The sequence below is a fragment of the Anser cygnoides genome, chromosome 2 (assembly GCF_040182565.1).
Source record: "Anser cygnoides isolate HZ-2024a breed goose chromosome 2, Taihu_goose_T2T_genome, whole genome shotgun sequence".
Taxonomy (NCBI): domain Eukaryota; kingdom Metazoa; phylum Chordata; class Aves; order Anseriformes; family Anatidae; genus Anser; species Anser cygnoides.
The window spans coordinates 62,172,339-62,199,457 of NC_089874.1; the positions used below are offsets into that span (position 1 = coordinate 62,172,339).

General features: G+C 34.0%; 1 protein-coding gene across 28 annotated transcripts in view; it reads right to left on the reverse strand.

Annotated features, from left to right (window-relative positions):
• Positions 1-680: 680 nt before the first annotated feature.
• The window catches only part of LRRFIP2 (LRR binding FLII interacting protein 2), a 54,302-nt gene continuing 27,863 nt past the window's right edge, over positions 681-27,119 (reverse strand). For 6 of the 28 annotated variants that reach the window (XM_066992234.1, XM_066992226.1, XM_066992223.1 and 3 more), the window contains 18 exons: positions 26,966-27,013; positions 26,836-26,880; positions 25,452-25,499; positions 25,295-25,351; positions 22,149-22,256; positions 19,726-19,770; positions 19,062-19,166; positions 18,531-18,602; positions 14,135-14,305; positions 13,475-13,567; positions 12,199-12,291; positions 8,202-8,303; positions 7,822-7,954; positions 6,707-6,756; positions 5,543-5,663; positions 4,932-5,011; positions 3,633-3,737; positions 681-2,860 (listed from right to left, as the gene is read on the reverse strand). In XM_066992234.1, the coding sequence (XP_066848335.1) occupies positions 2,750-2,860; positions 3,633-3,737; positions 4,932-5,011; positions 5,543-5,663; positions 6,707-6,756; positions 7,822-7,954; positions 8,202-8,303; positions 12,199-12,291; positions 13,475-13,567; positions 14,135-14,305; positions 18,531-18,602; positions 19,062-19,166; positions 19,726-19,770; positions 22,149-22,256; positions 25,295-25,351; positions 25,452-25,499; positions 26,836-26,880; positions 26,966-27,013 (1,587 nt within the window). In that variant the 3' untranslated portion in view covers positions 681-2,749. The remainder of the gene's footprint in view (positions 2,861-3,632; positions 3,738-4,931; positions 5,012-5,542; positions 5,664-6,706; positions 6,757-7,821; positions 7,955-8,201; positions 8,304-12,198; positions 12,292-13,474; positions 13,568-14,134; positions 14,306-18,530; positions 18,603-19,061; positions 19,167-19,725; positions 19,771-22,148; positions 22,257-25,294; positions 25,352-25,451; positions 25,500-26,835; positions 26,881-26,965; positions 27,014-27,119) is intronic. The other 22 variants (XM_066992235.1, XM_066992231.1, XM_066992228.1 and 19 more) reach the window with 15 other exon arrangements.

Below are 27,119 nucleotides of genomic sequence, written 5' to 3' on the forward strand. Positions count from 1 at the left end.
TTCTGCTTGTCCTGCATTAAAGTAGAGCACACGAACCAAGCATGCCCTCTGCTGTGTGTGTTTTGTCTAAGCAACAGAAGAGAACACTTCCTTTTTGTTTCTATGCTGCTGAAGGAGACCACACAAAGGCACTAGAAATGGAGAAAAGATGACACCAGAAAGAAAGTGACTGCTGCCTGTACTCTTAGGAACTATCAACATGACCAGCTTATCGACTTTTCAGGAGGAAGTCAGTAAATACCCATAAAGTAAATGCCCATCAGTAAATACTAAATGTGATTCTTGGACTGCTGACAGAGGAGAAAAAAAAAATAAAGGCAGCATAAGTCACCTCACTGCATTACTAAGTCACCTTTTAACAACAAAAAAAAAAGTTTGTTAAATATCAATTGCCAAACTTAGTGCAGCTACTAAGCATCATAAGCCATAGTGGAGGGCTGTTTTTAAAACCTTAGTGTACCGCATTACTGGACAGCCCTTTTATAAATTCTAAGTCATTTGCAAACATTAACTTGCATCATAACTAATAGCACCATAAAAATCATAGCTTGAAAAGTTAAGTCACTTTTAATTTTCAAACAGAAATGTCGGTTACCATAAGGTCATAGCAAAAATTTTGCTGAGATGCATGATTCTGAAATATTTACAAGGAAATTTTAATAATGAGACAGGCTCGATAATCATGTTTTGCTTGATAATCATGTTTTTATTTACTGCTTTTCATTTTTATTTGGATCTGTCCCATATACAAAAGGAATTCACATGGGGCTAGTGAAACAATCTTCCAGGTAAGAATTGTTTCGGAAAAAGGTGGAAAGGTCTACAATTAATTATTCCCAGCGCATTTCCCTCATAGTTCTTTTATTTGCATCTTAAACTTTTTAATTAGAGTCATACTAAGTCACAATCCAGTATTATTCAGTTAGTGTAAACATTGGGAATCTCATGTTTTGAGTTCTTTGTCTGAATTTGTTTCAATTCTCTGGTAGCAAGAACTGAGGAAGCACCACAACTAAAATGGCTACCCTAACAGACCTCTGTAGTAAAAGGCTTTCCAAAACACTAACAAACTTCATCTTTAAAAAGGATGTACTGATGCTTTGCCTATGCTCCCAAGTTTCTCAGGATGCTGGTAATTCTGAGCTGATAATTCCTTATCTGACTGTCATAGTTTACTACTGAAATCACACAGTTGTTTGAGCGCCATGAAATATCCAGCTTCAACAGAGTAGTTTAGAGGAACTGTACCAGAAGAAGATGTGCTCCCCACCATATATTAAATAAGATTTAAGCAGTGGTTTTTGTACATGTGAACACCTTCAAAATCCCCAAAATATCCTTTCATCTTCAGAATACACACGGTAAGAACAACTAAGTTCAAGACTAAGATGGTCTCTTCTGATGACATACACACCATGAAAGCAGAGAGTTAACAGTACAGACCATGATCCATCTGATCACCAGAATCCAATGGTCTCCTGTTAATGAGCAGGTCTCTGGAGATCTGCTACTTAAAAGGATGTTTCTCAACAGGAAAAGCTTTTTCTAAGCCCAAAAGGCCCAACATACAAGCAAAAGGAAAGCAAACTACACTTTTGAAATGCAGAGATGGCTGTTCCTTTGTAAAGGAGCTCTGGTAAAGACAGAACCACTAAAGCTCTGGATTACAGATGTCCTGAAATCTGCTTTGCTTTGAGAAATACTCCTGAATGGCAGCAATTTGCAACAGAAAAGGATCTGATATGAGTCCAAAAGAACGATCCTCTTAGGCCAAATGTTTGGCTCATGCTGGCCTCAAGCAAAGGCTAACAGTGGCTAACATCACTTCAAAACTTTTAGATTAAAAAGACAGAAGGATATTTTTATGAAGACCAAAATTAACTACTCTGAAGACTTTATCTTGTTGATATCTCAGTATTTAAAAGAAAACACAAACATCTGGTTTTGGTCAGTAGTGTCCATTTAATATACTCCTTAGCCACATTTCCCATCTCTTCCTCCCACCCTAAACTTTCAGTTCACACTTAAGCAGCAGATGACAAATTGATGGTGTACAAACAGAAGTTTAAAATCTGTACTCTTGTCCTAAGAGCATCAGGGGCTATTATCTGAGAAAATCACCTAGAACTTGGATGTGCCCATGCAAAAAAAAAAAGCAGATTTTTATATACAGTCCCTATTTTCTTATAAATTTAAATATTTTACAAAAATGCATTTTCAAAGTGTATAAAGTTTAGTGAACACCCCAAATGTATCTTAAAATAAAATGTTATCTGATTTCAAGGGTTATTTCAACGATGAAGTTTAAATTGCACCAGATAAAAGGCACTTGTGCTGTGTGATGTCTTGAGCAAATGTATGTTAGTTTATAATACAGTGTCTTCTTGGATTCATGCAGTTGTCTCCGAGCATCAAGCATTCATTAAAGCAGCCAAAAGAGATCGTGAGTAAACTTGATTCCACAGTTGTGAGAATATTTTCTATCACTAGGTCAAACATACGGCATTGTGTTCCAGCTCTGACTCTAGAATCAAATGCTACAGAAAAATTGCTGTCATTCACAGGGAAATTCAAACTATGTTTCATTCTCTCATAAGTTACAAAAAGATGTATGCCATTTAATTATCAAACTAAAACAACGTTGAACAGCTCGGTGTTCAAGTAGCTTGTGCCAATGAAAGTCTGTATTTAAAAATGAGCTAGGGGCTAGTTATTCAAGGAGCAGTGCATTGTATTTTCAATTTCCACTTCACTGCTGAGATAAAAGCGCAGTCCTATTTGCTTTCATCTTCTCCAGCCTTTTCATTAAGTGGCTATTGGTCATCTCCATCTCTTCTATCTTATCCAGTGCTGTTCTTAACTATAAAACAAAAACAAAAGTTATCATCACTAAGTTTAATTGGGCTTACTGCTGTTCATAAGCCTTGACAGAGGAAATCAAATCAGGAATCTAATACAATTTTTTGGTTTTATTTCTTCTAATTGAAGTACCATATAAGTTAAGGTATGACATTTTAACAGTAGCCATATCATTACTGCAGCCAGACAAACCAGAATTCAACTGTTAAAAAAAATAACCGTGAAGCAATTTAAACATGACACATTCATCCCCCAAACAGTTAGGTGCCTGGAACTTCCCATTACATGCTATTTAAAGGTAAGGCCCTCTCTACCACTGGTGCTAGTTGATGGATATACGTATTCCGATGGGTAGCAGGCATTACACTAGTCATGCAGCAGCTCCTAAGCAAAGATGATCAACAGCACAGTTAAATACAACCTCTTCCTAGATCCCTGTGAAGTGCATGCTGGAAATTTTCCAGGCTAACACTTGACATATGGACGATTGGCTCCTCAGTAATATTTAATGGAAGGACTAGTTTAAAATCATACCAGTTTTCACATTGAGAAGAAAATATAACTTTAGATCATTCCTTTCAAGTAAAATACTACACTGAATTGTATTTAATACTATTTTTGTGCTACAGCTGTCTTCTGAATGCAACAGACTTGGAGGCCTTCTGAAAACACTTAACAGCAGTAACAGAAGATTTAAAAAAGAGAGCTGGGAGGCAACAACAGAGCAGTTCAGGACTGAAGTATACAGCTCAAAAGGAAATCAAGTTAATTACCTCTCGCTGAAGCTTCCTCTTTTCAGCTTTGAGTTCATCTTCCACTTTTTCTGCATTTTCTGCTGCATTTTTGTATCTTGCAACCTGTCCCTCAAGTCGTCCAATCTGCAAACCCAAACAAGATAAAAGGAATGGTTACTCAGGTGCTCTACCCTGAGCTCACTTGCCAGCAGCTGTTCTTCCCTTTCCTAAAAAACACAATAACACAAAGCATCCTGGGAATTATCCACACTATCTCCCTACGGAGAAAGGAGGTTTAAATGTGTTTAACGGCAAACAATTGCTAAGAGTGTTATAAAATACAATAAATGATAAAAAAAAGTAAAATAAACTGTGGACAGAACTTGCAATACACCCTTTACTGCTTGTGTTCTCCTTTCAAGGGCTGCAAGAAACAGAGAAGAATGGAACGTAGCATAGGAAATATTTCAGTAGATATGAGAAGTTACAGAACTAAGCAGAGAGTAGACTTGGATAACGGAAATCAAGAATTGGGGAATACATGGGATTAAAAACAACCCCTGAAAAGTGGAAAAGCAGAGACCACATGAAAATGCGAAGGAGAGAAGAGACTGTATCATGACATGATGTGAGAGGTCTTACGCTGAAGCACAGAGTTCAGTAGCAAAGCACGGACTCAAGACAAATCAACAAATCCTGGTTGGAAAATGCAAGTTTTAAAACCCACTTGCTTTTTTGTTGTTGATGATGATTGATTTTTTTTTTTCTAGCTCCTTGCTATCCCCCCAAATCCATAGCACAGATTGGTAGCCTGCTGCTGTGCAAAAGACCAGCCCTGCATCTTCGATTCAAATTCTAGTTCTTTAAGTGACTTTTAAGTGATCTACAGAGAAACTGCTCTATAGTACTGTGTTGCTGACTTGCACTGATTTTCTCACTTTGCTAATATGTTATGTATGCACATGTACGTGTGTGTATATAAATTCTTGAATTTCTAAGAGCAGGTCAATATAACCAGTCAATATAACCTTCTTACAATTAAGCTTACTTAAACAGATTTTCTTAAAATGTTAGCTTCAGTCCCTCTTTATGTTCTGCTATATACATTCACATCTTAGTAACTTTACTCCAGATTTTCTCTTACGGTTAGACTATGCACAACTATTGATTTGCAGGAAATAGGAAAAAACATAGATGTAGTGCTACTCTGTGGAAATCTCAAGAACAAGCAGTAAATCAAATTATGAAATACATTTTCATAGCTTTTGTTGGAAAAAATATTGGTAAATGCCTGCAGAGAAAGTGTAATGATATAAACAAATCTAAAGAAGGACTTACGTTTTGTTCCAAGGTAGTTATATCTTGTTCAGCTTTTGAAAGTTTAAATTTGTATTCACTAATTTGTCTGTTTGCATCTCCTAAAAAAAAAAAAAAAGAACATTACTCAAATCAACTCTCTAAACTGGCAGCTTTCCTTTTAATTCAAATTCATTAAAAGACCATTTTACTGAGAAGCTTATATTCAGGGTTATAAAGTGGTAAATATTCTTTCTGAAATCTTTGAGAGTAAGAAAAGGAAATAGTTCTCCTGTTTTATTTTTTTTGCCTCTAAAAAAGAACATTAATTACTGCCTCTGTAAGAGACTGAATAAATTTCAGATGTATGAACTCAGATACACACCTTTTAAAACATAAAAATTTATATCAGTAAGCTCATCCCTCAAAAAAGAGGATCAATTCAATAACCAACACACCACAAAATGGTTTAAATCACAGTAGACATAATACCAGCAGAAATTCCCTGCAGGTAGACATATCAACAAAAAAGTACCTGCTCAGTGATCTATTCATCCAAAGTACTACCACTGCACAATAATATAGGAAAAAGGAGTTGGAAAAGTGTTTCCTCTCCCCAGATAATACCTTTGAACAGTAACCATTATACGTACTCTGCATTTCAATTAGTTGCAAGTCAGAACCATTCTCTAAGCCTATTATATCCGGATTCATGCCATCACTTTTAGAATATTTCTGTCGTTCTTCTTCCAACTGCATCTTCAGCTTTCTAACCTGAAACAGAAGTATTCTTTTGTGAAAAATCAACTCCCAGAAGTTCAGTAGTAGTATACCTAAACACTCAATAGGTCAACAAGGCCAAGTAGTCCTGAAATGCCACCGGCTGAGATGGTTCTGTAAATGGGAGTAACAGAGCCATGCAGGAGAGGCAGGGAAGCCACTCCCAGAGGTCTGCGGAAGCAGTTCTTTCCCCACTGCTGGGTGACTGCCATCTGCATGTCAGTTTTGCAATGGGAGTAGCAAAGCTTCCATTCATGATATAAATCTTTTAACTGATTTTTGTAATTATGTAGCTATAGTTATACATGTTTGTATACATAAAAAAATATTTAATAGTCTTGATTCAATACTAGAATTTACTGGCATTTTAAACCAAATAGCCATAGTAAAATTAAGGTATGTTCTCAGCAAAAACAGGTGTCGACAGCACCATTTTGAATTTGTAGTATGTTCAACTAGAGGCACAAAAACTAGTGTTCTTAACAAATGCCCACTTGATATGTTTTCTTGAATTCTCTATTCTCAATACTGACCTGCATTAAAATACAGCGACTTTGATCATACTAATCTTTTATTTAAGTAACTGAAGTGATCGAAGAAGTAGTACTGCTTGGTAACGTCAAAGAAAGATGCTTGAGCTTATGAGATTGTCATTTTATTGCATTACACATTTACTGAATAAGACAGAAGAATAACCAAGTATGTATACTAAAAAAAATTTTGTTGTAACACCAAATTTGTTCTGTAGCACCAGAAATGGCAGAGTCAGCAGCAAATTGGTTTCGAGCTAGCTAGTTACTGAACTTAGGATTCTCTTTAACAACAAAGATCAAAGTCACATGGATAGGGACACTAGTGTGAGGAGCTGTTAATTCCCGGTAGTCAGCCTGATTAGATGTTGAATATTTAGTTTGCTTTACTGCTCAAGTAATATGATTAAACACCAAATGTACTTAATATTTGTTTATTGCTACTATATTCACATTCTGTAAAAGGATATACAAAGTTATGTTTCTAAAAATAATAGTTTATTTTACCTGGGACAATAGTTCTTCCTTTTCTCCAGCCAGTTTTCGTAGCCGGACATCTAAAACAAAAGAACTCAAAGGAAAAAACAACCCACAACCAGAAATATGTAACTAAGGATGTATTTTTCTTAACTTTTAGTTCATTTTCGAAGTAAAACAAACAAACAAAGCTTCAAACAAAGCTAACAGCACTGTCAGAATAAAACCTTGTTATCTCCCTAACAACATAACACTTCATTAATACTGGAAAAATTAAAAACCAATTAATTCACTGTGTATTTGTATAACAGTTTTAAAAGTAAGACCTATGAGTAGTAAGACCTGTGAGTTTAGTAATTCTTCAAAGTAAATTAACAACCAAGTGGTCAAGAACAGCTATTTCCAAAACAATTTAGTCCTGGCTGTATACTCTTTCTTGTCTTACTCTTCAAGACTGCTATCCCTTCAGGCAAAGCACTGAGCTTGTAGAAAGCATATATTTCTAGAAAGTTTTATAATTCCTGTTCTCAATCCATGGAAAAGTACTTGGGAAAGTGCCCAAGGGAATGTTTCAATATCTCCAGTCAGCCAGACAATCAGTAATAGCTACAAAATACAGTCAAACAACACGATGCTAAAATTATAGCAGCTCACATGAAAATTACAACTCTGAGAGTAACGAAGCATAAAGACATTTGTATTTCACCATTATAGAATGACAACAGAAACACGTATCAAATTTAATCTGTCTAAACATTTAACTATTATACATAATGTGCAAATATAATGCAAGTGCACAGAAATTTTTTTGCTTTTTAACAGTTTTATGTTGAATTGACTTATGCACACAATCCAAAAGCCTATACTTTGGGCAAGTCTTAGTTGTTTTTTTTTTTTTCCCCCAACAGTAATAAAACAAACTGGACCAAAAAAATCTAATCGGTTACAAATGTTCAGACACATCCTATTATATTTTTTTACTCAAAAGATACATGTCTGTTTACTCAGGATAAAAAAAAGTTTAAAAGTAGTGTAAACATACTCCAGAAGCATCACGGGTATCATTTTGTGGTTGCAAATCACAAAACACTGAACAGAATGCAAACAAGACTTAATAAGCTCTCTGTATTTTAGGATATTTTTACCTAATGGTCCTTCTCCTGCAGATTCCAATACTTGAGCAGCTTCCTGTGATACAACTGTTATTGCACCAACCGCTGATTCATGGTTTACATCACCATTCGGTGTGCCATCTGGAATTATAACTAATCCGTGTTTCTAAAAATACAAAAGAAAAATGTTGTACTCATTCAAGACCAGTGCTAAAATGTAACTGGACAGAAAAGTTTTGGAAAAAGCTTTTAAAATTGATTGAAACAGTTAAATGAAATGCTCCATTTGTTCCCTAAGGTCAGGTTTTGAGACCGCACAAGAACAGTAATCATTCTTCCTCTTCTTCATTGAGCTTGATTTCATGCCCCATTACTGGATTTCTGTTACTGTAAGGTAACTACTACTGACATACCTCTCCTCTCTTCATTGCTTCCTTCAGGTCAGCCAACTCCTCTCTGAGCTCATCTCGCTCATTCTTAATGCAGTCAAAGTAATCTTTCTGTCTTTCTAGGGCCTGGGTTCAGGCAGATAGCAAGAAAAAGAATGGCACAAAGAAAAAAGCAGATGATAGATAGCAGAGAGATTTTCTAAAAATAAAGAGCTTAACAAAAGTAAAAAAATTAAAAGGGGCTATTTTATATATAAAAATATGTATCTCTGAAAACTACCTTTTTACAATTCACATATCTAGCGTCACTGGTAGATGTGTCTTAGCACAATTTTTTCTCCAAATGGGCCTTAGTAAACTCTACAATAAATATCTATTTAGTGTATTTTTTCATAGGCTTTGATAAACTAAACGGAATACCAAAAGAATAAGTTATTCTTTTTAACATGGCCAGAAATCATTTTTGCTTGAACTCAATTGACAATGATCCTAAACCACCACATTCACTGAGATAACCTTTGTAGGGCATAGAAGTAGAAATCTTACCTCGTAAAAGACCATTGGACATACAATTCTGTCATCCACTTAGAAATGCTAGGTTATAGTTTACTACTCACTTAAGTATACTAACTACTCTTTACTAAAAGCAAAACAATCACTTTTAGAGAAAAGCAGAAGCAAACACTAGCAGTACTACATTAGCACAAGAAAAATCTCAGCTAAATGTACAATATGGACATCGATGAATTTGCCTACCTATAGTGCAGCTCTGTTACTTGGCAGTTAATCAGACATTTTCACTTGACTGGGCAGAATCCAAGTATTCCGTTCAAATTCAGTATTGCATGCATTACAGATCATCCTGACCACTAAGCAGATGCAAGAGCATGCACACGTTTTGCAAAGAAAATTATTTAACTAAACTTTGTGTCATGCATGAATGTTTAGGAAGGAATGATACCATGAAAGAAATGAAGGTGAATACCATTGCATTGATTGCAATTGCTCCACATGACAATTGCAGTATGCTAAACTTTAATAATTATGGAGAATCTGTATATGAGAGCAAGATTTCAATGCATTATTCTATTAATTTCAACAGAAAAATTTTTAAAGTGCAGTTGCACTTGATTACTATGTAAATATTAACACTGAATTACCTGTATTTTAGATGTGTGAAAGCATTAGTTGTCACCTAATAGTTTAAGGGTTTACAAGATGTCCTTTTACTTCCTAACACACATTGTTATCTCCGTAACTACATCATAAACAGTGTGAAGAACCTTAATCAGTGCATCATTTTGTGTTCCACTTAAAGATAGGACTTTGCCATTTTTGAGGCATAGCAGGGAGTAGGAAGTATGTGGGGGGTGCTTTAGACTCACCCATATGGAATAGTGAACACAAAGGCCCAAAATCACGCTCCAGATGTAAATCCTCTGTACTTGGCAGTGCCCTATGATGCTGCTGACCTTCCTAAAACACCCTCTCGATCCTCCCCCAATAAACAAAAGGGCTGGCAAGCAGAAAATGTTGATGGAGAGATAAATGAAATTTCTATAACCATGCATCTCTACCTTTGGAGATATTAATTATTCAAAGTTGAAAAACTTATGTAAAGATGATAGTTTTTGTATACAGAGAGGTATTGTTGATGGTGATGATGACAGATTTTGTACCAAATCTACTGCTGCAATTCTTCTATGAGGAAGATTAAAAACCAAAACCAAACAAATCAGGCCAATTAAGCTCTGTCGGTATCTTTTAACATATCAGTATGATTAAAATATATCCACTCGGCACAATGCACATTTATCTGAGGTTCTATTTACTAAATATTCCAAAAACCTTCACAAAATCTATACCAAACTCAGATACGGCATGGATAATTTCAGCTTGGCACACATGTACTAAAGAGTAAAATAGCTATATATTTCAGGAATAATCTAACCTTGAAGTTATAGTTCAATAACCTCAAACTGACCACATTTAAAATCAAGTACAACTGTAAATTTCAATCGTTTTATAGAACTAGGACAACATGAGGAGGAAAATGTAAAACTGAAGCTCATGCTATCTTTGTTCTGCCTGCTTCCCTTTCTTCCTATGAGGTAGCACTCTTGCATACACTTTAAAAGTAGGTTATAATTCTAGTCCAAGTACCCCTCTGTGAAGCTGAAATAGAGTAAAATTAGCAAAATAACTCAGTATTGGGGAGAAAGACAAAAACTGCAAGCTTTAAAAAAAAATGTAGGTAATGTGAGCAAAAAAAGACAACGGCATTATTACATTTTAAGAATTAAGAGATTTCAAGTTTGAGATAATTAAAAAATAAAATCTAGGAAAAAAAACAAAAACACAGACTTTGAGAAAAATTTTAGCTTCCAACTTAATGACTGTCCACAGACACTAAAAGAAAAAAAAAATCTTTGTCAAACTATTTGATAGTTCTTTGAACATTAAATAAAGGATAGGCTCTGCACTAACTGTGGTGACATATTTGAAAGAAAAAAAGGGATTGCACAAACTGGGACAGTCCAGTACACAACGACAATGAAGAGTAAACGTGGAAGAAATATGTTCAAATAATTTAAAAATTAAGAAAAATTCTGAAGAATGTTCAGGAAAAAAAAAACATTTAAAAGTTGACTTATCATTGTATGATGGAAAAGAGGATTGCAATATGGATCAAAGGACTGATACATGAAATAAATATGGACTGAAGATAAGAGAGTATAACTTCTTTTTTTGTTGTTGTTGTTGTTTTTAATCAGGCACCGCAAGCTAAAGATAACTTTTTGAAGTGATTTGAGATCCAGTGAATACAGCAATATTCAAAGAAATCTGAGTATGTCAAAATCCTGGTATAAAATTATTTAGTTAAAGAGAGAAACAGCCCTAGAGTTACTAAAGGACACTTCCTTTCTGAAGACTATCTACAGTTAACTCCCTCTTACCACCAGGCAATTTATTTGTGGCCCAGAACAGCTACAAGTTCAGGGCCACATCTGAGACAGTTTTACCAGTTTTGGACTGCCGAGAAGCAAAACTGACAAACCCTGCCTGAACTAAATTAGCTGTACAGCAAATATCAACTCTGTTCTTCTACCTGTACCACCTTTCAACCTACACAGGAGCCCTACAGACACTCCTCAGAAGGGCTGACACTGCCAGTGTTTTGATTCCAACTCCAAACTCCAAAGAGCTGGAAACTGTCTTATCACAAAACTAATGCACAGTGTCAGCCTGGTTCGGTGTTGCATCCAAACTAAGGCCCTAGAAGGATCAGGAATGTGATACAGAATTGTGCAAGTGTGGCTGCAGAGTCATTTCATGTCTGGTCGTAGTCTTAGCACCAGGTATGTTAAATGGAAGCATGCTTAACAAATATTTACTGAGACTTCCCTGCATTTTGACCCTTAATACCTGCAGCTCCCTGCGTTTTCCATTATTTTGGTTCTCTCTCTTCTTCCAAATAGTGGAAAGCAAATCATACTAAAATTCACCAATTCCTGTGAAAACTGCTAAGACAATGACAAAGGTAGCAGCCAAATCACTAGGAAAGTCTGAACTCCGTTTAAGTTTTGAAATTATAATTTACCTTCATGAAGGTTAAAGGTTTTTAAAATAATTTAAATTTTGTATTAAATATTCATGATATGCATCTGTAGATCAATATATGGAACCAGACATTTTTTTTTACATTTGTTAAGAATTAGGAAACAGTGACATTTTTAAGTCTTGATTACAAGTAAAAAAAAAATGGAAAAAAATGATACAATTCTATGCATAACAGTTTATTACGTTATAGATTTAGTATTATTCACCATTATGCAAGTAAAGATAAAGTGGAGCTAATTTTCTTTCTCTAACAAGAAGACAGACTGCAAAACATAGTGAATATTCAAATTGGGAGTAGCCTTCATTTCTTTGGAGTACACAGCATTCCTTAGGGGGAAGAGTGATATCTGTCTACTTCTAGAATTAAAAAAATACCTTTCCCCCCATATTTATTTCATACCCCTATTTTTTTATCTTTCCAATTAATTGTCTCCTGGAGATCAAACACCTCTTTGGTTATGCAGTCTATATTCTGCTGCATGCGTTGATTCTCCTGTAGTGAATAGTATGAGGGAAGAATAAAAGAAGAAAGACAAGTGAGGAAATGGGGAAAAAACATTCAAATAGATAAAGGAAATAAAATAGAAAAAGCCAACCAAGGAGTTTATGAGCATGAGATTAAAGAAAAAGGGTGTGACTGAGCATAACATAGTATTTTCCCTTTAAATTCACGCAAAAAAACTGTAATTTTTTTCCATCGTTTCATATTGATTGCAGAATTTAGTACAGCTAGGACTACTTTTCTTTAGTAACAGTTCCCACTGCAGACTGAGGATAACATCCTTTCTTTAGGAGAACAATTAACCTTGGGGTAATTTTCATATACCTTCAAGTACTGCTTAGGAGCGAACACTCCCCACCCACCCACCAGCTGCCCCCAGCCCCTTCCCAACACATTTCTGTTATTTAGAAACAACCTTGTTTATGGAATAGGACCTAAGGGGAACTACATACATATAAAAAGCTTTCCACATTCATGCTTATAAGTTACTCGAATACATTAGGAAGTTCACTGCCATGGAACAAACTTTAATTATGTAGTAATAGTAGCGTTAATGCAAGAAATTTTATTAATGGACTTTTAGCCTGTACTTCCATTCCATAAATTTGTCAGCAGCAAAATATATAAATATCAAATGAATAAAGCTACCATTTAGACAATAAATTTAAAACATTGTATGTTTAGAAGATACTGTCCATTAACAAAAAAACCAGGAATAAACTGCTGAGAAGCATATTATGTGTATGATGTGTTGTTTATCTAGTCTGCCTTCAAAGCATTGCAACTCCAGGCAAAGCCAGCAAAAAATATCAGCAGTTTGTGCACAATTTGGAATAGTCAAGTTGCAGTATCTGTTCAAAGAAATTTAGAAATACAGCAAACGCACAGGACACGTTAACAGAAGAACTAATCCAGAAATTTCATTATCAAATGATATTGATAATGAAAATCAATTGATATTGATATTATCAAGGATAAAAATAAGCCCTTAAACTGTACAATTATGTCTAAGGAACTAGTACCATTTTAGAAGCTGGGGATGATGTTTAGCCTGCAAAAAGGACTTTGGGAGTTACTAATTAAGCTCATTTTGTGTATGATCACTATTCCTGTTCAAATCTTATACTGTTCTTATTTGCACAGGCTTATCATTCATTATCGCATATCAACATACCTCTATCAATTCATCTCTCTGTCGAAGGCCCTCTTTAAGTTCATCCAGCTTATGCTGTAAAACACTGCACGTGTGTTTCTGTCTTTCCAATTCCTATATCAAATAAGTAAATAAATCATGAATTTATTTGTGGTTTGTCATACATCTTAAATACAAAGTTTTAAAAAAATATACTAATCTCTCTTAAGAAATTCCTGCAACAGCTTAAGAAATTCTAACTACCTAGGGGCTAAAAATAACGAAGTAAGTTTTAGGTAAGTTCTCCAGATACATACTATGGAGAAGATTTCATTTAATAAAATTTGGAGGGCTGAAAAAAAAAATGCCATATAGGTTTATATATAACATTAGTAAGAAAAAGACTCAGATACTGAATTTATCTCCATATTGTTGGAAAAAAGCTGCCACATAGATTTTTCCCTTTCCAAGAAAGTGTGACAGAACATGCTCTGTTCAATTCAAAGGAATATATTTAACATTAGTGTTTGTTATTATTTTTTTCTTCTCTTTAAACGTAAACTCCATAATATTTAAAAGATCTTTGGCCACTAAGATGGATATACTTTTCTGTGAATCCAAAGGTTTTTGACTATTTCTTACTAAGAAGTGCAGGCTTGCTATGATTTATCTTGTTAGTGACCAAAAAAAAAAAATCAGTACCTTTGACTTCTCTTCATTTTCCCTACAGAACTCAGCTATCTGTTCTTCTTTCTCCTCAATGACATCCTTTAGAGTATCCACTTGGTAAACCAAGTTGTTTTTCTCATTGTCTAGTTGAGCATTGGAAACCATAGCTTTCTTGTATTTTTCTTCAACTTCAGCTAGTGAATCCTAGAGGTAGTAGAAAGGGTTACATTAGTCTAACTTTAAATATAAAATGATTTTAATTTAATTAATTTTTAATATTAACATTAAAACTGAAGTGTTAGCTGTTTCACAATCAAACTCTGCAAACATTTTTGTTTCTGAACAATTATTTGTGTCATGTCTTTAGAGATATGAAGTCACAGTTTGATTTCCATTGTTCAGGTTATGTTATACACAGCAACAGATAGTCATCATTACAAAAGTATGAAAATTACAAGATAATATTCCACTTGAACTTTCTGCTCTGCCACCTTCATAATTTAACTTACAGGAACAAAGAAGTATTATCATAGCTTTACTGCATTTTCATTGTATGGACAGGAAACCACTTCAGAATTCAGCAACAAATCTGACAAAACTCAGACATGACTATAAAAGACTACAGAAATGTCTCTAAGAGTAGCTTTAACTTAATTTTCATTACTTAAGTAGTGGTCTATACTTCAGATTAGATTGAAACTGTTTTATCTTCCTATTTCTAAAAAAATAGAATAACATTTTCTAGGGAATAGAAAGTCATGCATAAGTATCATAACATCCATGTTTAATTATTTGTATTATTATGACAGTGGACATACTATGACATGACAACAGAGGAAGGGCACCAAGCCTGGGATTTCTAGAAAACCTAACAGTAGAAATAAGGACTAAGATTGTAGGGGAGAGGCTGGTAACAATCTGATTCCTAAAAATTAAAAATAAAGCTTAACCACCGAACTCTATTCCATGTCATAATGAATCTTCATTTTGAGAAAGCTGTCTGTAAGGTGCACATTTTCCATTTTATAATTCTATCAATTACATACACTTATACCTCTGTTTAATTCATTGAATTCAGGAATTTTGTGCTGGACAAATTCAGTATTTCAGAAATCCCAGAAAAAATAATTCAGGAGTTGTACAGATTAGAAGAGAAAAGACAACATAAAAAGTAAAAAGATAAGAAAGGTACCATTATTATCTGGGAAACATTAAACTCCAAGTAGCAAAGAAGATTCACGATAAGATGTAAGAAAATAATGAAAAAATAAAGATCATCTGTAAGTAGATTCAGGTAATTCAAGTTTTACATTAAAATCACAGAAAACTTTTTTTGATGATGTAATCATGATAAATCCTGTAATAACTGGTAAAACAAAACGTCAGAGACTGTAACCTTCCAAAGACTTCCAAACAATAATTTAATATAGAGGAAAAAGAAAAATAACATTAAAATGAATGGTAGTGTCCTTCTATGGGAATATACAAGAATTAACAATAACAAGAAAAAAGCTAGGAAAAAATGCCTGTTATTTATTGCTTCTGTGAGGGTCATGAGTGGAGTCATATAGTGATTTAGGTTGGAAGAGACCTCTGGGTACCATCTGGCCTAACCTCCTAATTGAAGCAGGGCCAACCAAAGTCAGGCTGCTCAGTGCTTTCTCCAGTTCATTCTGTATGTCTCCAGGGATGTAGACTGCCTTCCTTGTGGAAACTCTTTTTCTTGAAGTCCAACTGGAATTTCTCTTCTTACAATGTAACTTTTTTCTGTTACACCTTGCCCTATCATTGTGCACCTCTGAAAGGAGCATGCACTCTGTCTTCCCTACCTCCCCCCATCAGGCAGCTGAAAACAGCATCTTAATAAAACCCATTTCTTCCTTACTGTATGGCATGTGCTGCAGGACTCGAATCATCTACAAGCACTGTAAGAAAGAAGCAAACAATGACAGTGACAGGTGTCTAACAGCCTTAAAAAAAAAAAAACTTGCTCGAAGCTTAAAAGATCAGATTAAAATGAAATAATTACATTAACAGGGAAAAATCTGCAGTTCTGGAAGAGGAATAAATTAATTTTGAGACAGAAGAGTGACAATTGCTTCCAAGAAACAAACAAACAAACAAAAAAAACATGCTACGCTTAAGAGTCTCTGATCAATTAAAAAAATGGAACATTGCTAATATTTCTTTGGAACTGTTCCTTTTTTTGAGGGAAGGCACATGTTCCCTATAGTGCAAGAGTTACATACAGCTTTAGTAATCTGCCAGTCTTGCAAAAAAAATAATACGGATTTAGAAGAAGTTCTGAAACACGTGCATGAGGCAGTGGGATGCCTAAGGATGAGGCAGTGGGAATAGACTGGAATGAAAATGGATAATAAAATTCCACATGAAACCTGTATCTATGAAGATACCACCAATAATTCTACCAGCAATGACAAAAGGCTATGCAAATAAGCCTGTTTAGCTAGAACAAGATGATTAAACCTAACAGACATCAAGACAGCTCCATAAAATGCATAAAGAGAAAAATCCTGAGGAAAGAAAAAGAATTCATTTCTAGCTGACACAAGGGAATATGGAGAGAGTAAGCAAACTGAGACATCAAAAGATTTGAAGGACTGACTAAATCAGAAGTACAAAGATTAGTTTATTGTGCTGATAACCCAGCAGGTTTGTAGCCAGGTAAAAAGCATACTCTTAGTACTACAAGTGTTGGACAACCACAGAGATAAGCTGGTAGTGTTACTACAGCTCACTGTTACTCAACTTCCAAAAAAAAAAAAAACACTTAAAAGAGGTAGAAGCAGGCATCCTACTAGACCTTCTAACATGCAAAAGACAAAACAGCTAAAGCAGAGGTTAAGAAAAAGGGCATTGTCTTCTTAATTAGAAAGAAGGGTTCCTGAAAGAATGTCTCTGGATGGCAATATAGCTTAAGAACATATTATTCCTTATTATTAATGTGAAACAATAGCGTAAAATGAAATTCAATTTAGTAAGCTAAACTTATGTCAAGATCTCACTGTCTACTGTACTCCTATGCTCTCTGGCAACTCTAATGGATTACATATAATAACAGCGCCTAGTACTATGATTCAGAACTGTAGTCTTGAGACACTGGCAAACATGCGTAAGCGTTAGAGCAAGATCCATTCTGAAAATATGATGCAATCTCACATTTTATTCAAAGTTAGTGCAATCATGGCTATGTCAAACAACCTTGCCATTCTTCAAATTTATTACGGAAAACTTTGAGAGCACCAAGAAATTCAACACTATCAAAAAAGGAGCTTTTTAACAACTTTACTCTTTGAAGTCCTTTTAATAGTCATATAGCAATATGATTAGAACAGGATTAGAATGTCTGAGCTTCTCTCAGTTTGAAAGAGAGTTACTTATCCTCTAAAATTCAAATAATTTTTGCTATGCTGAACAGCTCAAATTACGTATTTTCTCTTCACTATACCACCTAACATGCTTAATATGGAAATTCAAGGAGCTGTTAAATTGCTCTAGTAGCAAGCAACATTCATTGAATTCTTTCTCTGTATGGATATAAAACAAGTATGTCAAGAGTTCTTTACTTTTATATAGAACCATTCACAATTAGATAACAGGAAAGAGAACAGAAAAAATATCCTGAACAAAAGGTATTGTAAGCCACGTAATTTGCTGTATTCAGTTTCCCTTCAATGCAGAAGGGAGGAAAACAACCATACTTTAGATTAACTGTAAACTGTAAATAATGTGCAAATTTACGTAAGAAAAACATACTTGTCTAACAAGCCAAAAGAGAGACAAATTTCATTAACCTAATACTGAAAATACCAACCTATATAGAGAAAGATAACTGAAATTGCAAACCACAAGCATCAGAATTATATATATATTTCTTAACAGCATGCTACAAATAATCCGATCAAAAATAACCTTCTCCTGCAAGCAATATGCCTGCACATCTTTCAAGAGTATTACCTCAGTTTTGCTTTATAAAATGTAGTACTTACTGAAGACTGGAAGACTAATTCTTAAGTTCATTGTCGTAACTATATCATAATTCTTTCTTTCACATTCAATATATAGCAATTACTTGGAATAGATATTTATTTAAAAACAAAACACTGAAAAAAATAGATTAAATCTCTCATAACCTTGCCACAAAATACCTGCTAAAATATAGAAGTCAATACTATTTTTAACATAAACCAAATAATAATTTTGAACATATATTGAGATAGTATACTTAATATCTTTACCCATATGACAAACTTAATCTGATGCTCTCTATGCATTAAAAGTTAGGCACATGCTTTAAGGAAATTAAAAAAACTTGTTAGTAAAGCTTTATATAGTTAGTGGAACCAGTGATATCTCCATTACCCCAAAATACCCATACAGAATGCATGCTGGGGAAAAGCCCTGATACCTTTAGTTCTTTAAGTCCCTGCATGTATCTCCCTTCTACATCGTGTATCTGGTCCTTAAGATCATAGATATCCTGCAGGACATAGGAATGAACCATTGCATAAGAAGTATGGGGAAGTAATTTACAGCTGAAAGAGCATTAAAGGGTTTATATGAATTTCTGTCAAATGCCAAAGCCTGCAATAATTTACAGAAACTATTTAATTCACAAAAACTAGATGGAAATTAAGATTTTGTTTATGTCATTGAATCCAAGCCGCAAGAATTAAAACAGATCTCAAATAGGACACAATTATTTCAAATTGACATAAACAAATTCCTGTATTAAAATGAGCTAAACTGTCAGCACCATAAATAATTATGAACATAACAAATGCAATTATCAAGATAAATAAAAAAGTTTTCCTGCAAAAGTTATATTCTCATAACTTTTTCTTACTATTAAGAAACGAACAGTTTTGTAACAAAGAATTCCTCGTAACCCCAAATACAATCTTAAACTAGCTTCAAATTCTCTGAAAATGCAGTTTACCCGTAATTCACTGAGGGAAGCATCAGGATCCAGCAAACTGCTTGTATCTCCACTTCCTCTCCTAGAGGAGTTACCACTCAGAGGAATTGAATTGCGAGATGATGGCTTAAAGAAGGGAAAACAGCATATCAGGTACAATACTGGGATTTCTAGTATACTTGACATTACTCTTTTTTAAATTCCTTTACAATCATAAATAACTTTTCTCTTGTTTCAACTGTTTCTTAACATTACGTTAGAGACAGTATTTTCCTCTGAATATTTTCCAAAACTTATGTTACTTCCTGGTGAAACATACGTTTCTGTTTGCCATCACCTGGTATATGAGCAGCTTACACAGAATAGGAACACAGAGGTTATGTAGCAGCACAGAAAAAAACTAGAAGACTTATGAGTTATTTAAATATTTCAAGTTAATTTCCAGTTTTCTGTTCGGAAAGTGTTCACAAGGAGGCTGTCAGTGCTGGGAAACACTGCTAAAATTATTTCCGCCAAACAGGATTCAGAATATTTTATAGCCCTAGTATCTTAACATATTACCTCTCCCGCTGAATATTTCTCCCAGAAAAAGAATTCTGCAAGAAACCAACACTTGCTATAAGTAAGCTAAAGAATAAAAGTATTTTAGATTCTATTTTTAAAATTTTAATTTCAAACTTCTTACCCTTGAAAAAATTTCTGAATGTGATTTTTCACTCTTTTCTTCCAGCTGAAAAAGAAAAGGGAAAAAGATTACAATGCACCTTTCGCAATGACAGACTACAGAAGCACTGTCTTCTTCTGTTCAAAGATATTGTGAAATATTTAAGAACATGAAGTGAAACACGAAAAAAGTCCAGAGGTTAACATACATCAAAATATGGTAAAAAAAAATATACAGCCTCAAAACAGTTTTTACCTTTATTGCAAAATAAATGAGTGCTTGTAAAGAAAAAGCCAGAAACTTTTTTTTACAAAGTCTTCCAGAAAGTCAGTATTAAGGTTAAAGTACTGAACATCAAAACAAGTATCACTACTTTAAATTTGAACATAGTAGTGACTACAACACTTGGTGGCATAACAAACATGAAGTTTCATGCAAGTGCACTTCAGACAATCAGTGATACCAGTGTGAATAACCTAGTTATTAGAAAACACACTTCTTACTTCAAACTCTGGTAAAACAAGAAATTACATCAGGCCAACAACAATCCATGTGAAAGCTCTGAATTATTTAATAATTTCAGTTCATATTTTTTGAACTGAAGCCTGAGCAGAAGAACAAACTAAACCTAAATTTTCATCTAGGAACCTTTGACAATCCAAACTCGCATTGCGTATTTTCAACATTTCTATGAATCAAACTAGGTAAAACTAAATGAAGACCACAACATGTTGATATATTTCCTAAAAGCATGATCTTTCTAAAATCTTGTTTCTCCAAAACATATTTTAGTCCCAGACCCATGGCAACATATGTGGAAGTCTGTTATAATCACAGCAGAAACAAATGTTACTCTGTGAGAACTATTTCTTTCTGTTATGGTTTCTACAGGTCAACACTGCATTTCCATGGCAAATTCATCATCTCCAATGACACCTGCGATTTTAATTTGCAAATACTTGGCACCCCTGTGATGGTAAAAATGACATGAAAAATCCAACTCATCTCAAGTATCCATTTGGAAAAACTTAGAACATTATCATATTCTAAACATACATTATGTAAACGACATTGAATATGCAAATTCTAAATTACATTTACATTATAACAATGATAAAAAAGACTGAGAAGACAGCGTAATTGCCAGTCTCTGCCTGCATATTTTCTCTCAGCAGAGTATTAGCTTGAGAAAAGCAGTTTTATTAGGAAGAAAATAAAAGCTCAAATTTAAATTGGAAAAATGACTAGTCTGTCAGACTTGGAGCACAGAGAGAGATACATTTTGCATATTACTGCAAGTTATCCAGCACTATAAGAATATTAAATCATCTAAAAGTGGAATTAAGAAACTGTGACCGTAAGGGTACAGTAGCAGTCATCTGGACCAGCCTCCCATTCAAAGCAGAATGGCTGTGGACATAAATCCAGGTGAGCCGTGCCTTTATCTAGATAGCTTCCATTAGCTCCTAAGGATGGAGTCTCCAGCCTTGGTGTAACCCGTGATAGCAACAGTTACCTCCTTGTGGAGCTTCTTCCACTGTTTAGTGTGAACCTCCCAAGACACAGCAACCTTGGGCGACACCACTTGGCACAGCTCAGAAGAGTTGGGAGCTGCTGTACATCACTACGTAGCCTTCCCTCTGCCCAGCTAAACAAGCCCAGTTCTCCCAATCTTTCCTCTTAGAGCATATGCTGGCCCTGACCACTATTTCAAAGACATGAAGAACATAAATTCCCCTATTTTTTCACTGTTAAGCACAAAAATTCTGACTACAAGTAACAAAAAATTTTTAGAACTAATAGTTACAATAAAGAAAAGGCAGCTAGGTTTGTCATTAGTGATGCTCAGATTAAACAAATGCACAGGAAAACTGCCATTACAATTTTCCTGTGATGAAAAATCCCCTCCCCCTTTTTTTTATTGGAGCATTGAGTGCTCCATTGAGGGATCGTGACAAAGTTTCATCATGGATGATTGAATACTAAAAGACAGTAACAACAGCACACCTCTAAGTATCTATTTTTGTCACTAAACCAAATAATACTATTCCAAAACACCATAGAAGTCTAGAAATTGTTAACTTTATATAGTAAACTTCCAGAAGAAAAAAAAAAAATTCACAGTGAAGAGATGCTTAAGGTTATCACACATTAAAAACGTGAAGTGTTAGCACTTGCCACATGCTTCCAGCAACAGGCAAAATCTCCTTAAGATAAAGCAGCATGCAAAGACAAAATACTTTTTAAAAATTCAGACTCCACACATTTTTATACAAAAGACAGACACTAGTTTGAAACAAGCCCCAACCATTCAACAAACCTATGTGCCATTAAATATCTCCAAATTCTTTTACAGCATTTATTCATTTGGAGTATGAAAAGAAAATCCGTGGTTAGTAAGTTTGCTGTGTTCACCACAGTGTAACAACAAGCATTGCACTCACACTATTCAAAACTTGGACATCATCTGCATCAGAAACAATGCTTCCCCTGCGGTTGGAACGACTAAAATAATCAGCAGCAGTTTCACTTTGATCAGAAAAATCAGAGGACTTCAAAAGATAAGGAGAAGGTTGAAAGAGAACTGAAGATGGTATCACAGAATGAACAGAAATGTATTTAAAATATAGTAAATCAATTTAATTACTGCAATTTATTCCTGCATTTCTAACAACTGTTAAATATCAATTTCTTCTATATTTTTGTTATCTAGAATGTTTCTATATGAATAAAGCATATGCCACACATTATGAATACTTCAGTCAGTATATACATAATTTTTAAACACCATTCAAGTTTACTATTGGATAATTTAAGGTATCTAGAAGTAAGGCTAATGAGCATTTATTACCAATTCATTTTCCTTGTTTGGAGCCATAAAAAATACAATCAGATATACAAAAGGGTTTGGGATTAACAACCTATATTTATTTAAAAAATAAAGTTTGTACATGATAAAAGCAGGTGATATCATAAGAAATCAAAAAATAGAAAAACACTTTCCCCACAAATGATTTTTCTTTAAATCCCTGTCACCACACTACAATCAATCTAATCTCGGGTTCCTCTCATTTATAACTTTAAGAGGCTTTACAAAGGAAGACAAACTTATTCCCCAAAGCTTTATGTCAGGCACCTAAAAAAAAAAAAGCGAGGAAAAAGTGATAATGCTACACAACACTTGTAAAAAAGGCAAGATATACCTAAACATACTACAATCATTTCAATTGCCATAGGAATTGAAGCAAAATATTGTACTAAAAGTATGTTACGCATGTTAATCACGTTACTGTGGACATTATATTTAAAGTATACACATGAAAGAAGCTTTAAATGAACAGCTTGAAAATAGTCTTCATCTCATTTTCACCATTTAAAAATAATTTGGAACTTTGTACTTCATATACATAATTGATGTAGCCTCATCTCATTCCAATTAAAAGAAAGATGTCTTTTAAGCAAATGGGACCGGTTAAATATGAAATAGTTGGCTGATCAACACCTACATCTCAAATTATGCCTACAGTAAATTCAGCAAACAGCTATCTTAAAGTAATTAAGGAACTAGAAAAAAATTTGAAAGACAGTATGCAACCCAAATCACTATCCACACTTGCATGCCATGATCAGAGGATTTAGTTTGCTTTATTTCTTCATCTGTACACCACAAGGATTAAAATATATATATTTATGCATTTTAATAATTATAACTTAATACTAAACCCATAATTTATATTATATAAAATAATTAATGTTTTACTAAAATCAAGTGCTTGCCTATTTTGCATAAGGAACTTGTATAACGTGAATGAAAAATCTGTTCTGTATGGGAAAAAAGTGAAGTTATAAGTAAAGCATTCTAGAAAAACAGGATAAAATGAATGGCTTACACAAGCTTAAAAAAACAGGTATTTTGGCATATTTTTTCTGAACAGAAGTGAAGTTTTGTGGGGTTTCAGTTTTTGTTGTTGTTTGTTTTAAGGGGAACAGTTATGCCAGAAGGCTGAAGCATCAAATATGGCTTACATTAAAAAAAAATAATGCAAAAAAAATACAAGACTAAAACCGTAATCAAGGGGCTAATACATTTATTATCTTTCATACAATCTGTAATAAAAGAATAAAATGGAACAAAACACACTTAGATTTGTGATAAAATTCAGTGGGCAATGTTCAAATCTTAATGGTGGCCAATGCAAAAGTAAATTTGCAATTCGCTCAGATCCTCCTCAAATATTATCCTAAGTTTTGTTTTTATTACAGATTTTTTTCATTATTGTTGACTGCCTAAAACATACCTTCAAAAGCCTCATAAGAAACCACAGAAACTACCACCCCACTGGGTGAAGGTTTCTTTATTGCTGTATCCCCTCTCAGAAGGGGTCTAGTAACGTCAACTAGTAAACTAGCCTCAGAAGCAGGCACACCTCTCTCTTTCTTGATCGGTCTATCAAAACTAATACTGGTTTTAAGATGGTGAGGCACCATGGATTCGTAATTTTCCAACATTGTTTTCTACTCTGATTTCAAGTTATGTCCTATTTTCACTTTTGATTTCCAATGAGTAGTGTGTTGATTTCCAATGCAACACACAAATGAAACTAAAATATTAACAGAAGTACAGAAAACAATGCTTACATTATGCATAACATTTTTACTTAGTCTGTTTAACATAGTCCCTTCAGAATTATTTCATTCAATTTGTTAAACAGATACTTTGAACCCTGTTAAACTTTCACTAGTCTATCTTGACATTAATGATATCACAAACATACTGAGATCCAATTATATAAATTCCTACATATGTATAAAATACATATTTTAATAAATTTATCTCAATAGGGACTAAGGACTACTTGTCTTAAACTTATCAGAAACTTAATGGAGACAAATACTATGTTCACAGTTCAAGAGACTTCAGAATTGGATGGTAACACCTCCTACATTTTGGAACTCCATAAGGAAACTGCAAAATTCCCTTTCTCCCCATGCCTTTAAAAATTCACTCTGAGGTCTGTTGTAGCTGAAAAAACAGTTTCTGACAAATCTGTTTTTATTCTTCCTCTGTAACATTGTTGAGAATATGTGAAAAATGAAAACAGGACTGAACATTTCAGCTTAACTCATAACCAAACACTTTTTTTTTTTTTTAATGTAGCACAACAAATGAGCTGCTGCTGCACCAATAAAATCAATACAGTTGTTCTGCTGCAGAAACATGGTGCAACTATTTAAAATCAGTTTGCAGCATGAAAAAAACATCTTTGGAATGACAGTATTAACACAATATAGACCTAGGAACAGTTTTTCTCATTTTTGAGTACCAATCATCAGAAAAATCAGGCATGTACTTCTTACATTTGCAAGAGATGCTTAGAATAGGAAATTCTTTATTGCTTCTATACTTTCCTATCTTACTGCTAAAAGTTCATATCTTGCTAAAAATTACATCTGACAAATGACATTTTTTGATGCAAAGTGAATATCAAGTCTGTGTGTTCATCAGTAAAATGATCCACAGTGTAAATACTCATAATCGTTGTGTGTTAGTATCAAGGCATTCAGCAAAACATGCAGAAGGAATGCTCACCACAGGACTACTTCGAACTGAGCTTGCTCTTGAAGAATACCAACTGTATTCAGATGGCTAAAGAAGTTATGAAGGAAATTTTCATAATTTTCCTTGATTTTTGTCTCCAGAAAACAAAGATTTTGAAAGGAAGGAACCAAAAGCCTGTAACACTTACAGTGCGAGAACTATATGAGCTATGCAATCCGTCACCACACAAAGACGCCTGAGAAACAGAGGGAATGAAGTACCATTTATAGTCTGTCTCAGAAATAATTGTCACACACTTACGCACTGTAATATATTGAGCAATGAAACCTCATTCTTATTACCTTATCCCATCTACGCATTTTCCAGTTAACATTTATACTTTTCAAGGGGATGAATAACAGTTTTTAAAATTTCCAGTAGTTTCCTCCCACTAACAGGGATGTCTGTTTCCCAACATAAATCTAAATTTCCCTGAAAAATGGCCAAGTAATTTTTAAAGAAAACTATTTTCAGAAGAAAATAAAATATTTAAAGTGAAATATGTTTCTTGGTATTCTGAAGCCTTTAGAAATTGCCAACCGCCCTGGAAATGGAAGTTTTATTGTACACGCATCAATTTGACTTTGTTAACCCACACACAGGTTCTCCTGAAAAAAAAAAAATGTTTCAAGGTGCAAGGCTGAAATCGGTTTACGTAGGGTATAATTAAGGAAGCTCTGGGCACCAGATTAAATAAAAATTTACAGTCTCATGATGCTTTCTCCCTACCTTTGAAGGGATCTCCAACAGTAAAGAAATATACGCAATAGCAATTATAATGGTCTCATTCTCTCTCTGGATCCTCTAATGTTTTATCAAAAACATGCACAAAAATCAAAAATCTGCTTGCAATCCAAGTGCAAAGTAGGACCTAACTACATAAAAATATTATATAAAAATACTTGAACATTTTCTTACATTGTTTTATAATTTCTCTAGATGGCAGTATAAATTAGATTTGAATTACTGTAGCAGCAAAAGGTATACAGTTTCAAGCATACACGTCAGCTTTTCAATAGGGGTTTTATAGAGTTATGTTAGCCATTCTTAAAGCATTTCTAGCTGCTTTATATTTAATAAAGATGTAGATTAGGTTTTCATCCTATTACATTTTTGTATGATTATGAAATTTGAATATGGCATTTTATTTGAAAGTATGTGAAGTGTATTTACCACAAATTTCTGTAATTTCCTGACAATGATTTTCCCCATTCAAATGCTAGATTTTTTATCATACATGCAGTTGTTGTTTAGTATGCTTGGATTAACTTGTTCTAAGGCCAGTGTTCTTCAACGTCACTATACTATTCATAAACGTTATGACCATCTGTAAAAAATATCAGTAAAACATCAGTTACCAAAATAAAGAGGCAATCTAGCAATTGTAAGAACCTTAAACTGACGCCTCCCGAAAATGAGGCACACAAGCTGCATATATTTAAAAACATGAAATGAATGCACATTAAATATTGTCAAGCCACATGGCCATACAATACAAATTTAAGGCAACCATGCAAATGGCGCTTACGAACCAAACTGATACTTCTTATCAAACCAGTGTTTACAGAAGAAGACACCTATAAAGAAAAGCGTTAATTTAAATTTCTGAGGGCCATTAAAATATCTAAAGAGAAGAAAAATATTTTATCACGTTGTACTAACCCTGTAATTCCTAGTTGTTGCCACTGGATCACTGTACAGGGAAGATGACTGTAATGTGAAGAATAGAAAAAAAACTTTTTTTCAGTACAGTAAATGTTTTTTATCTATTGCTCTACATTCACCAAAAGGTCTTAAGATTGAAGTATTAAATTTC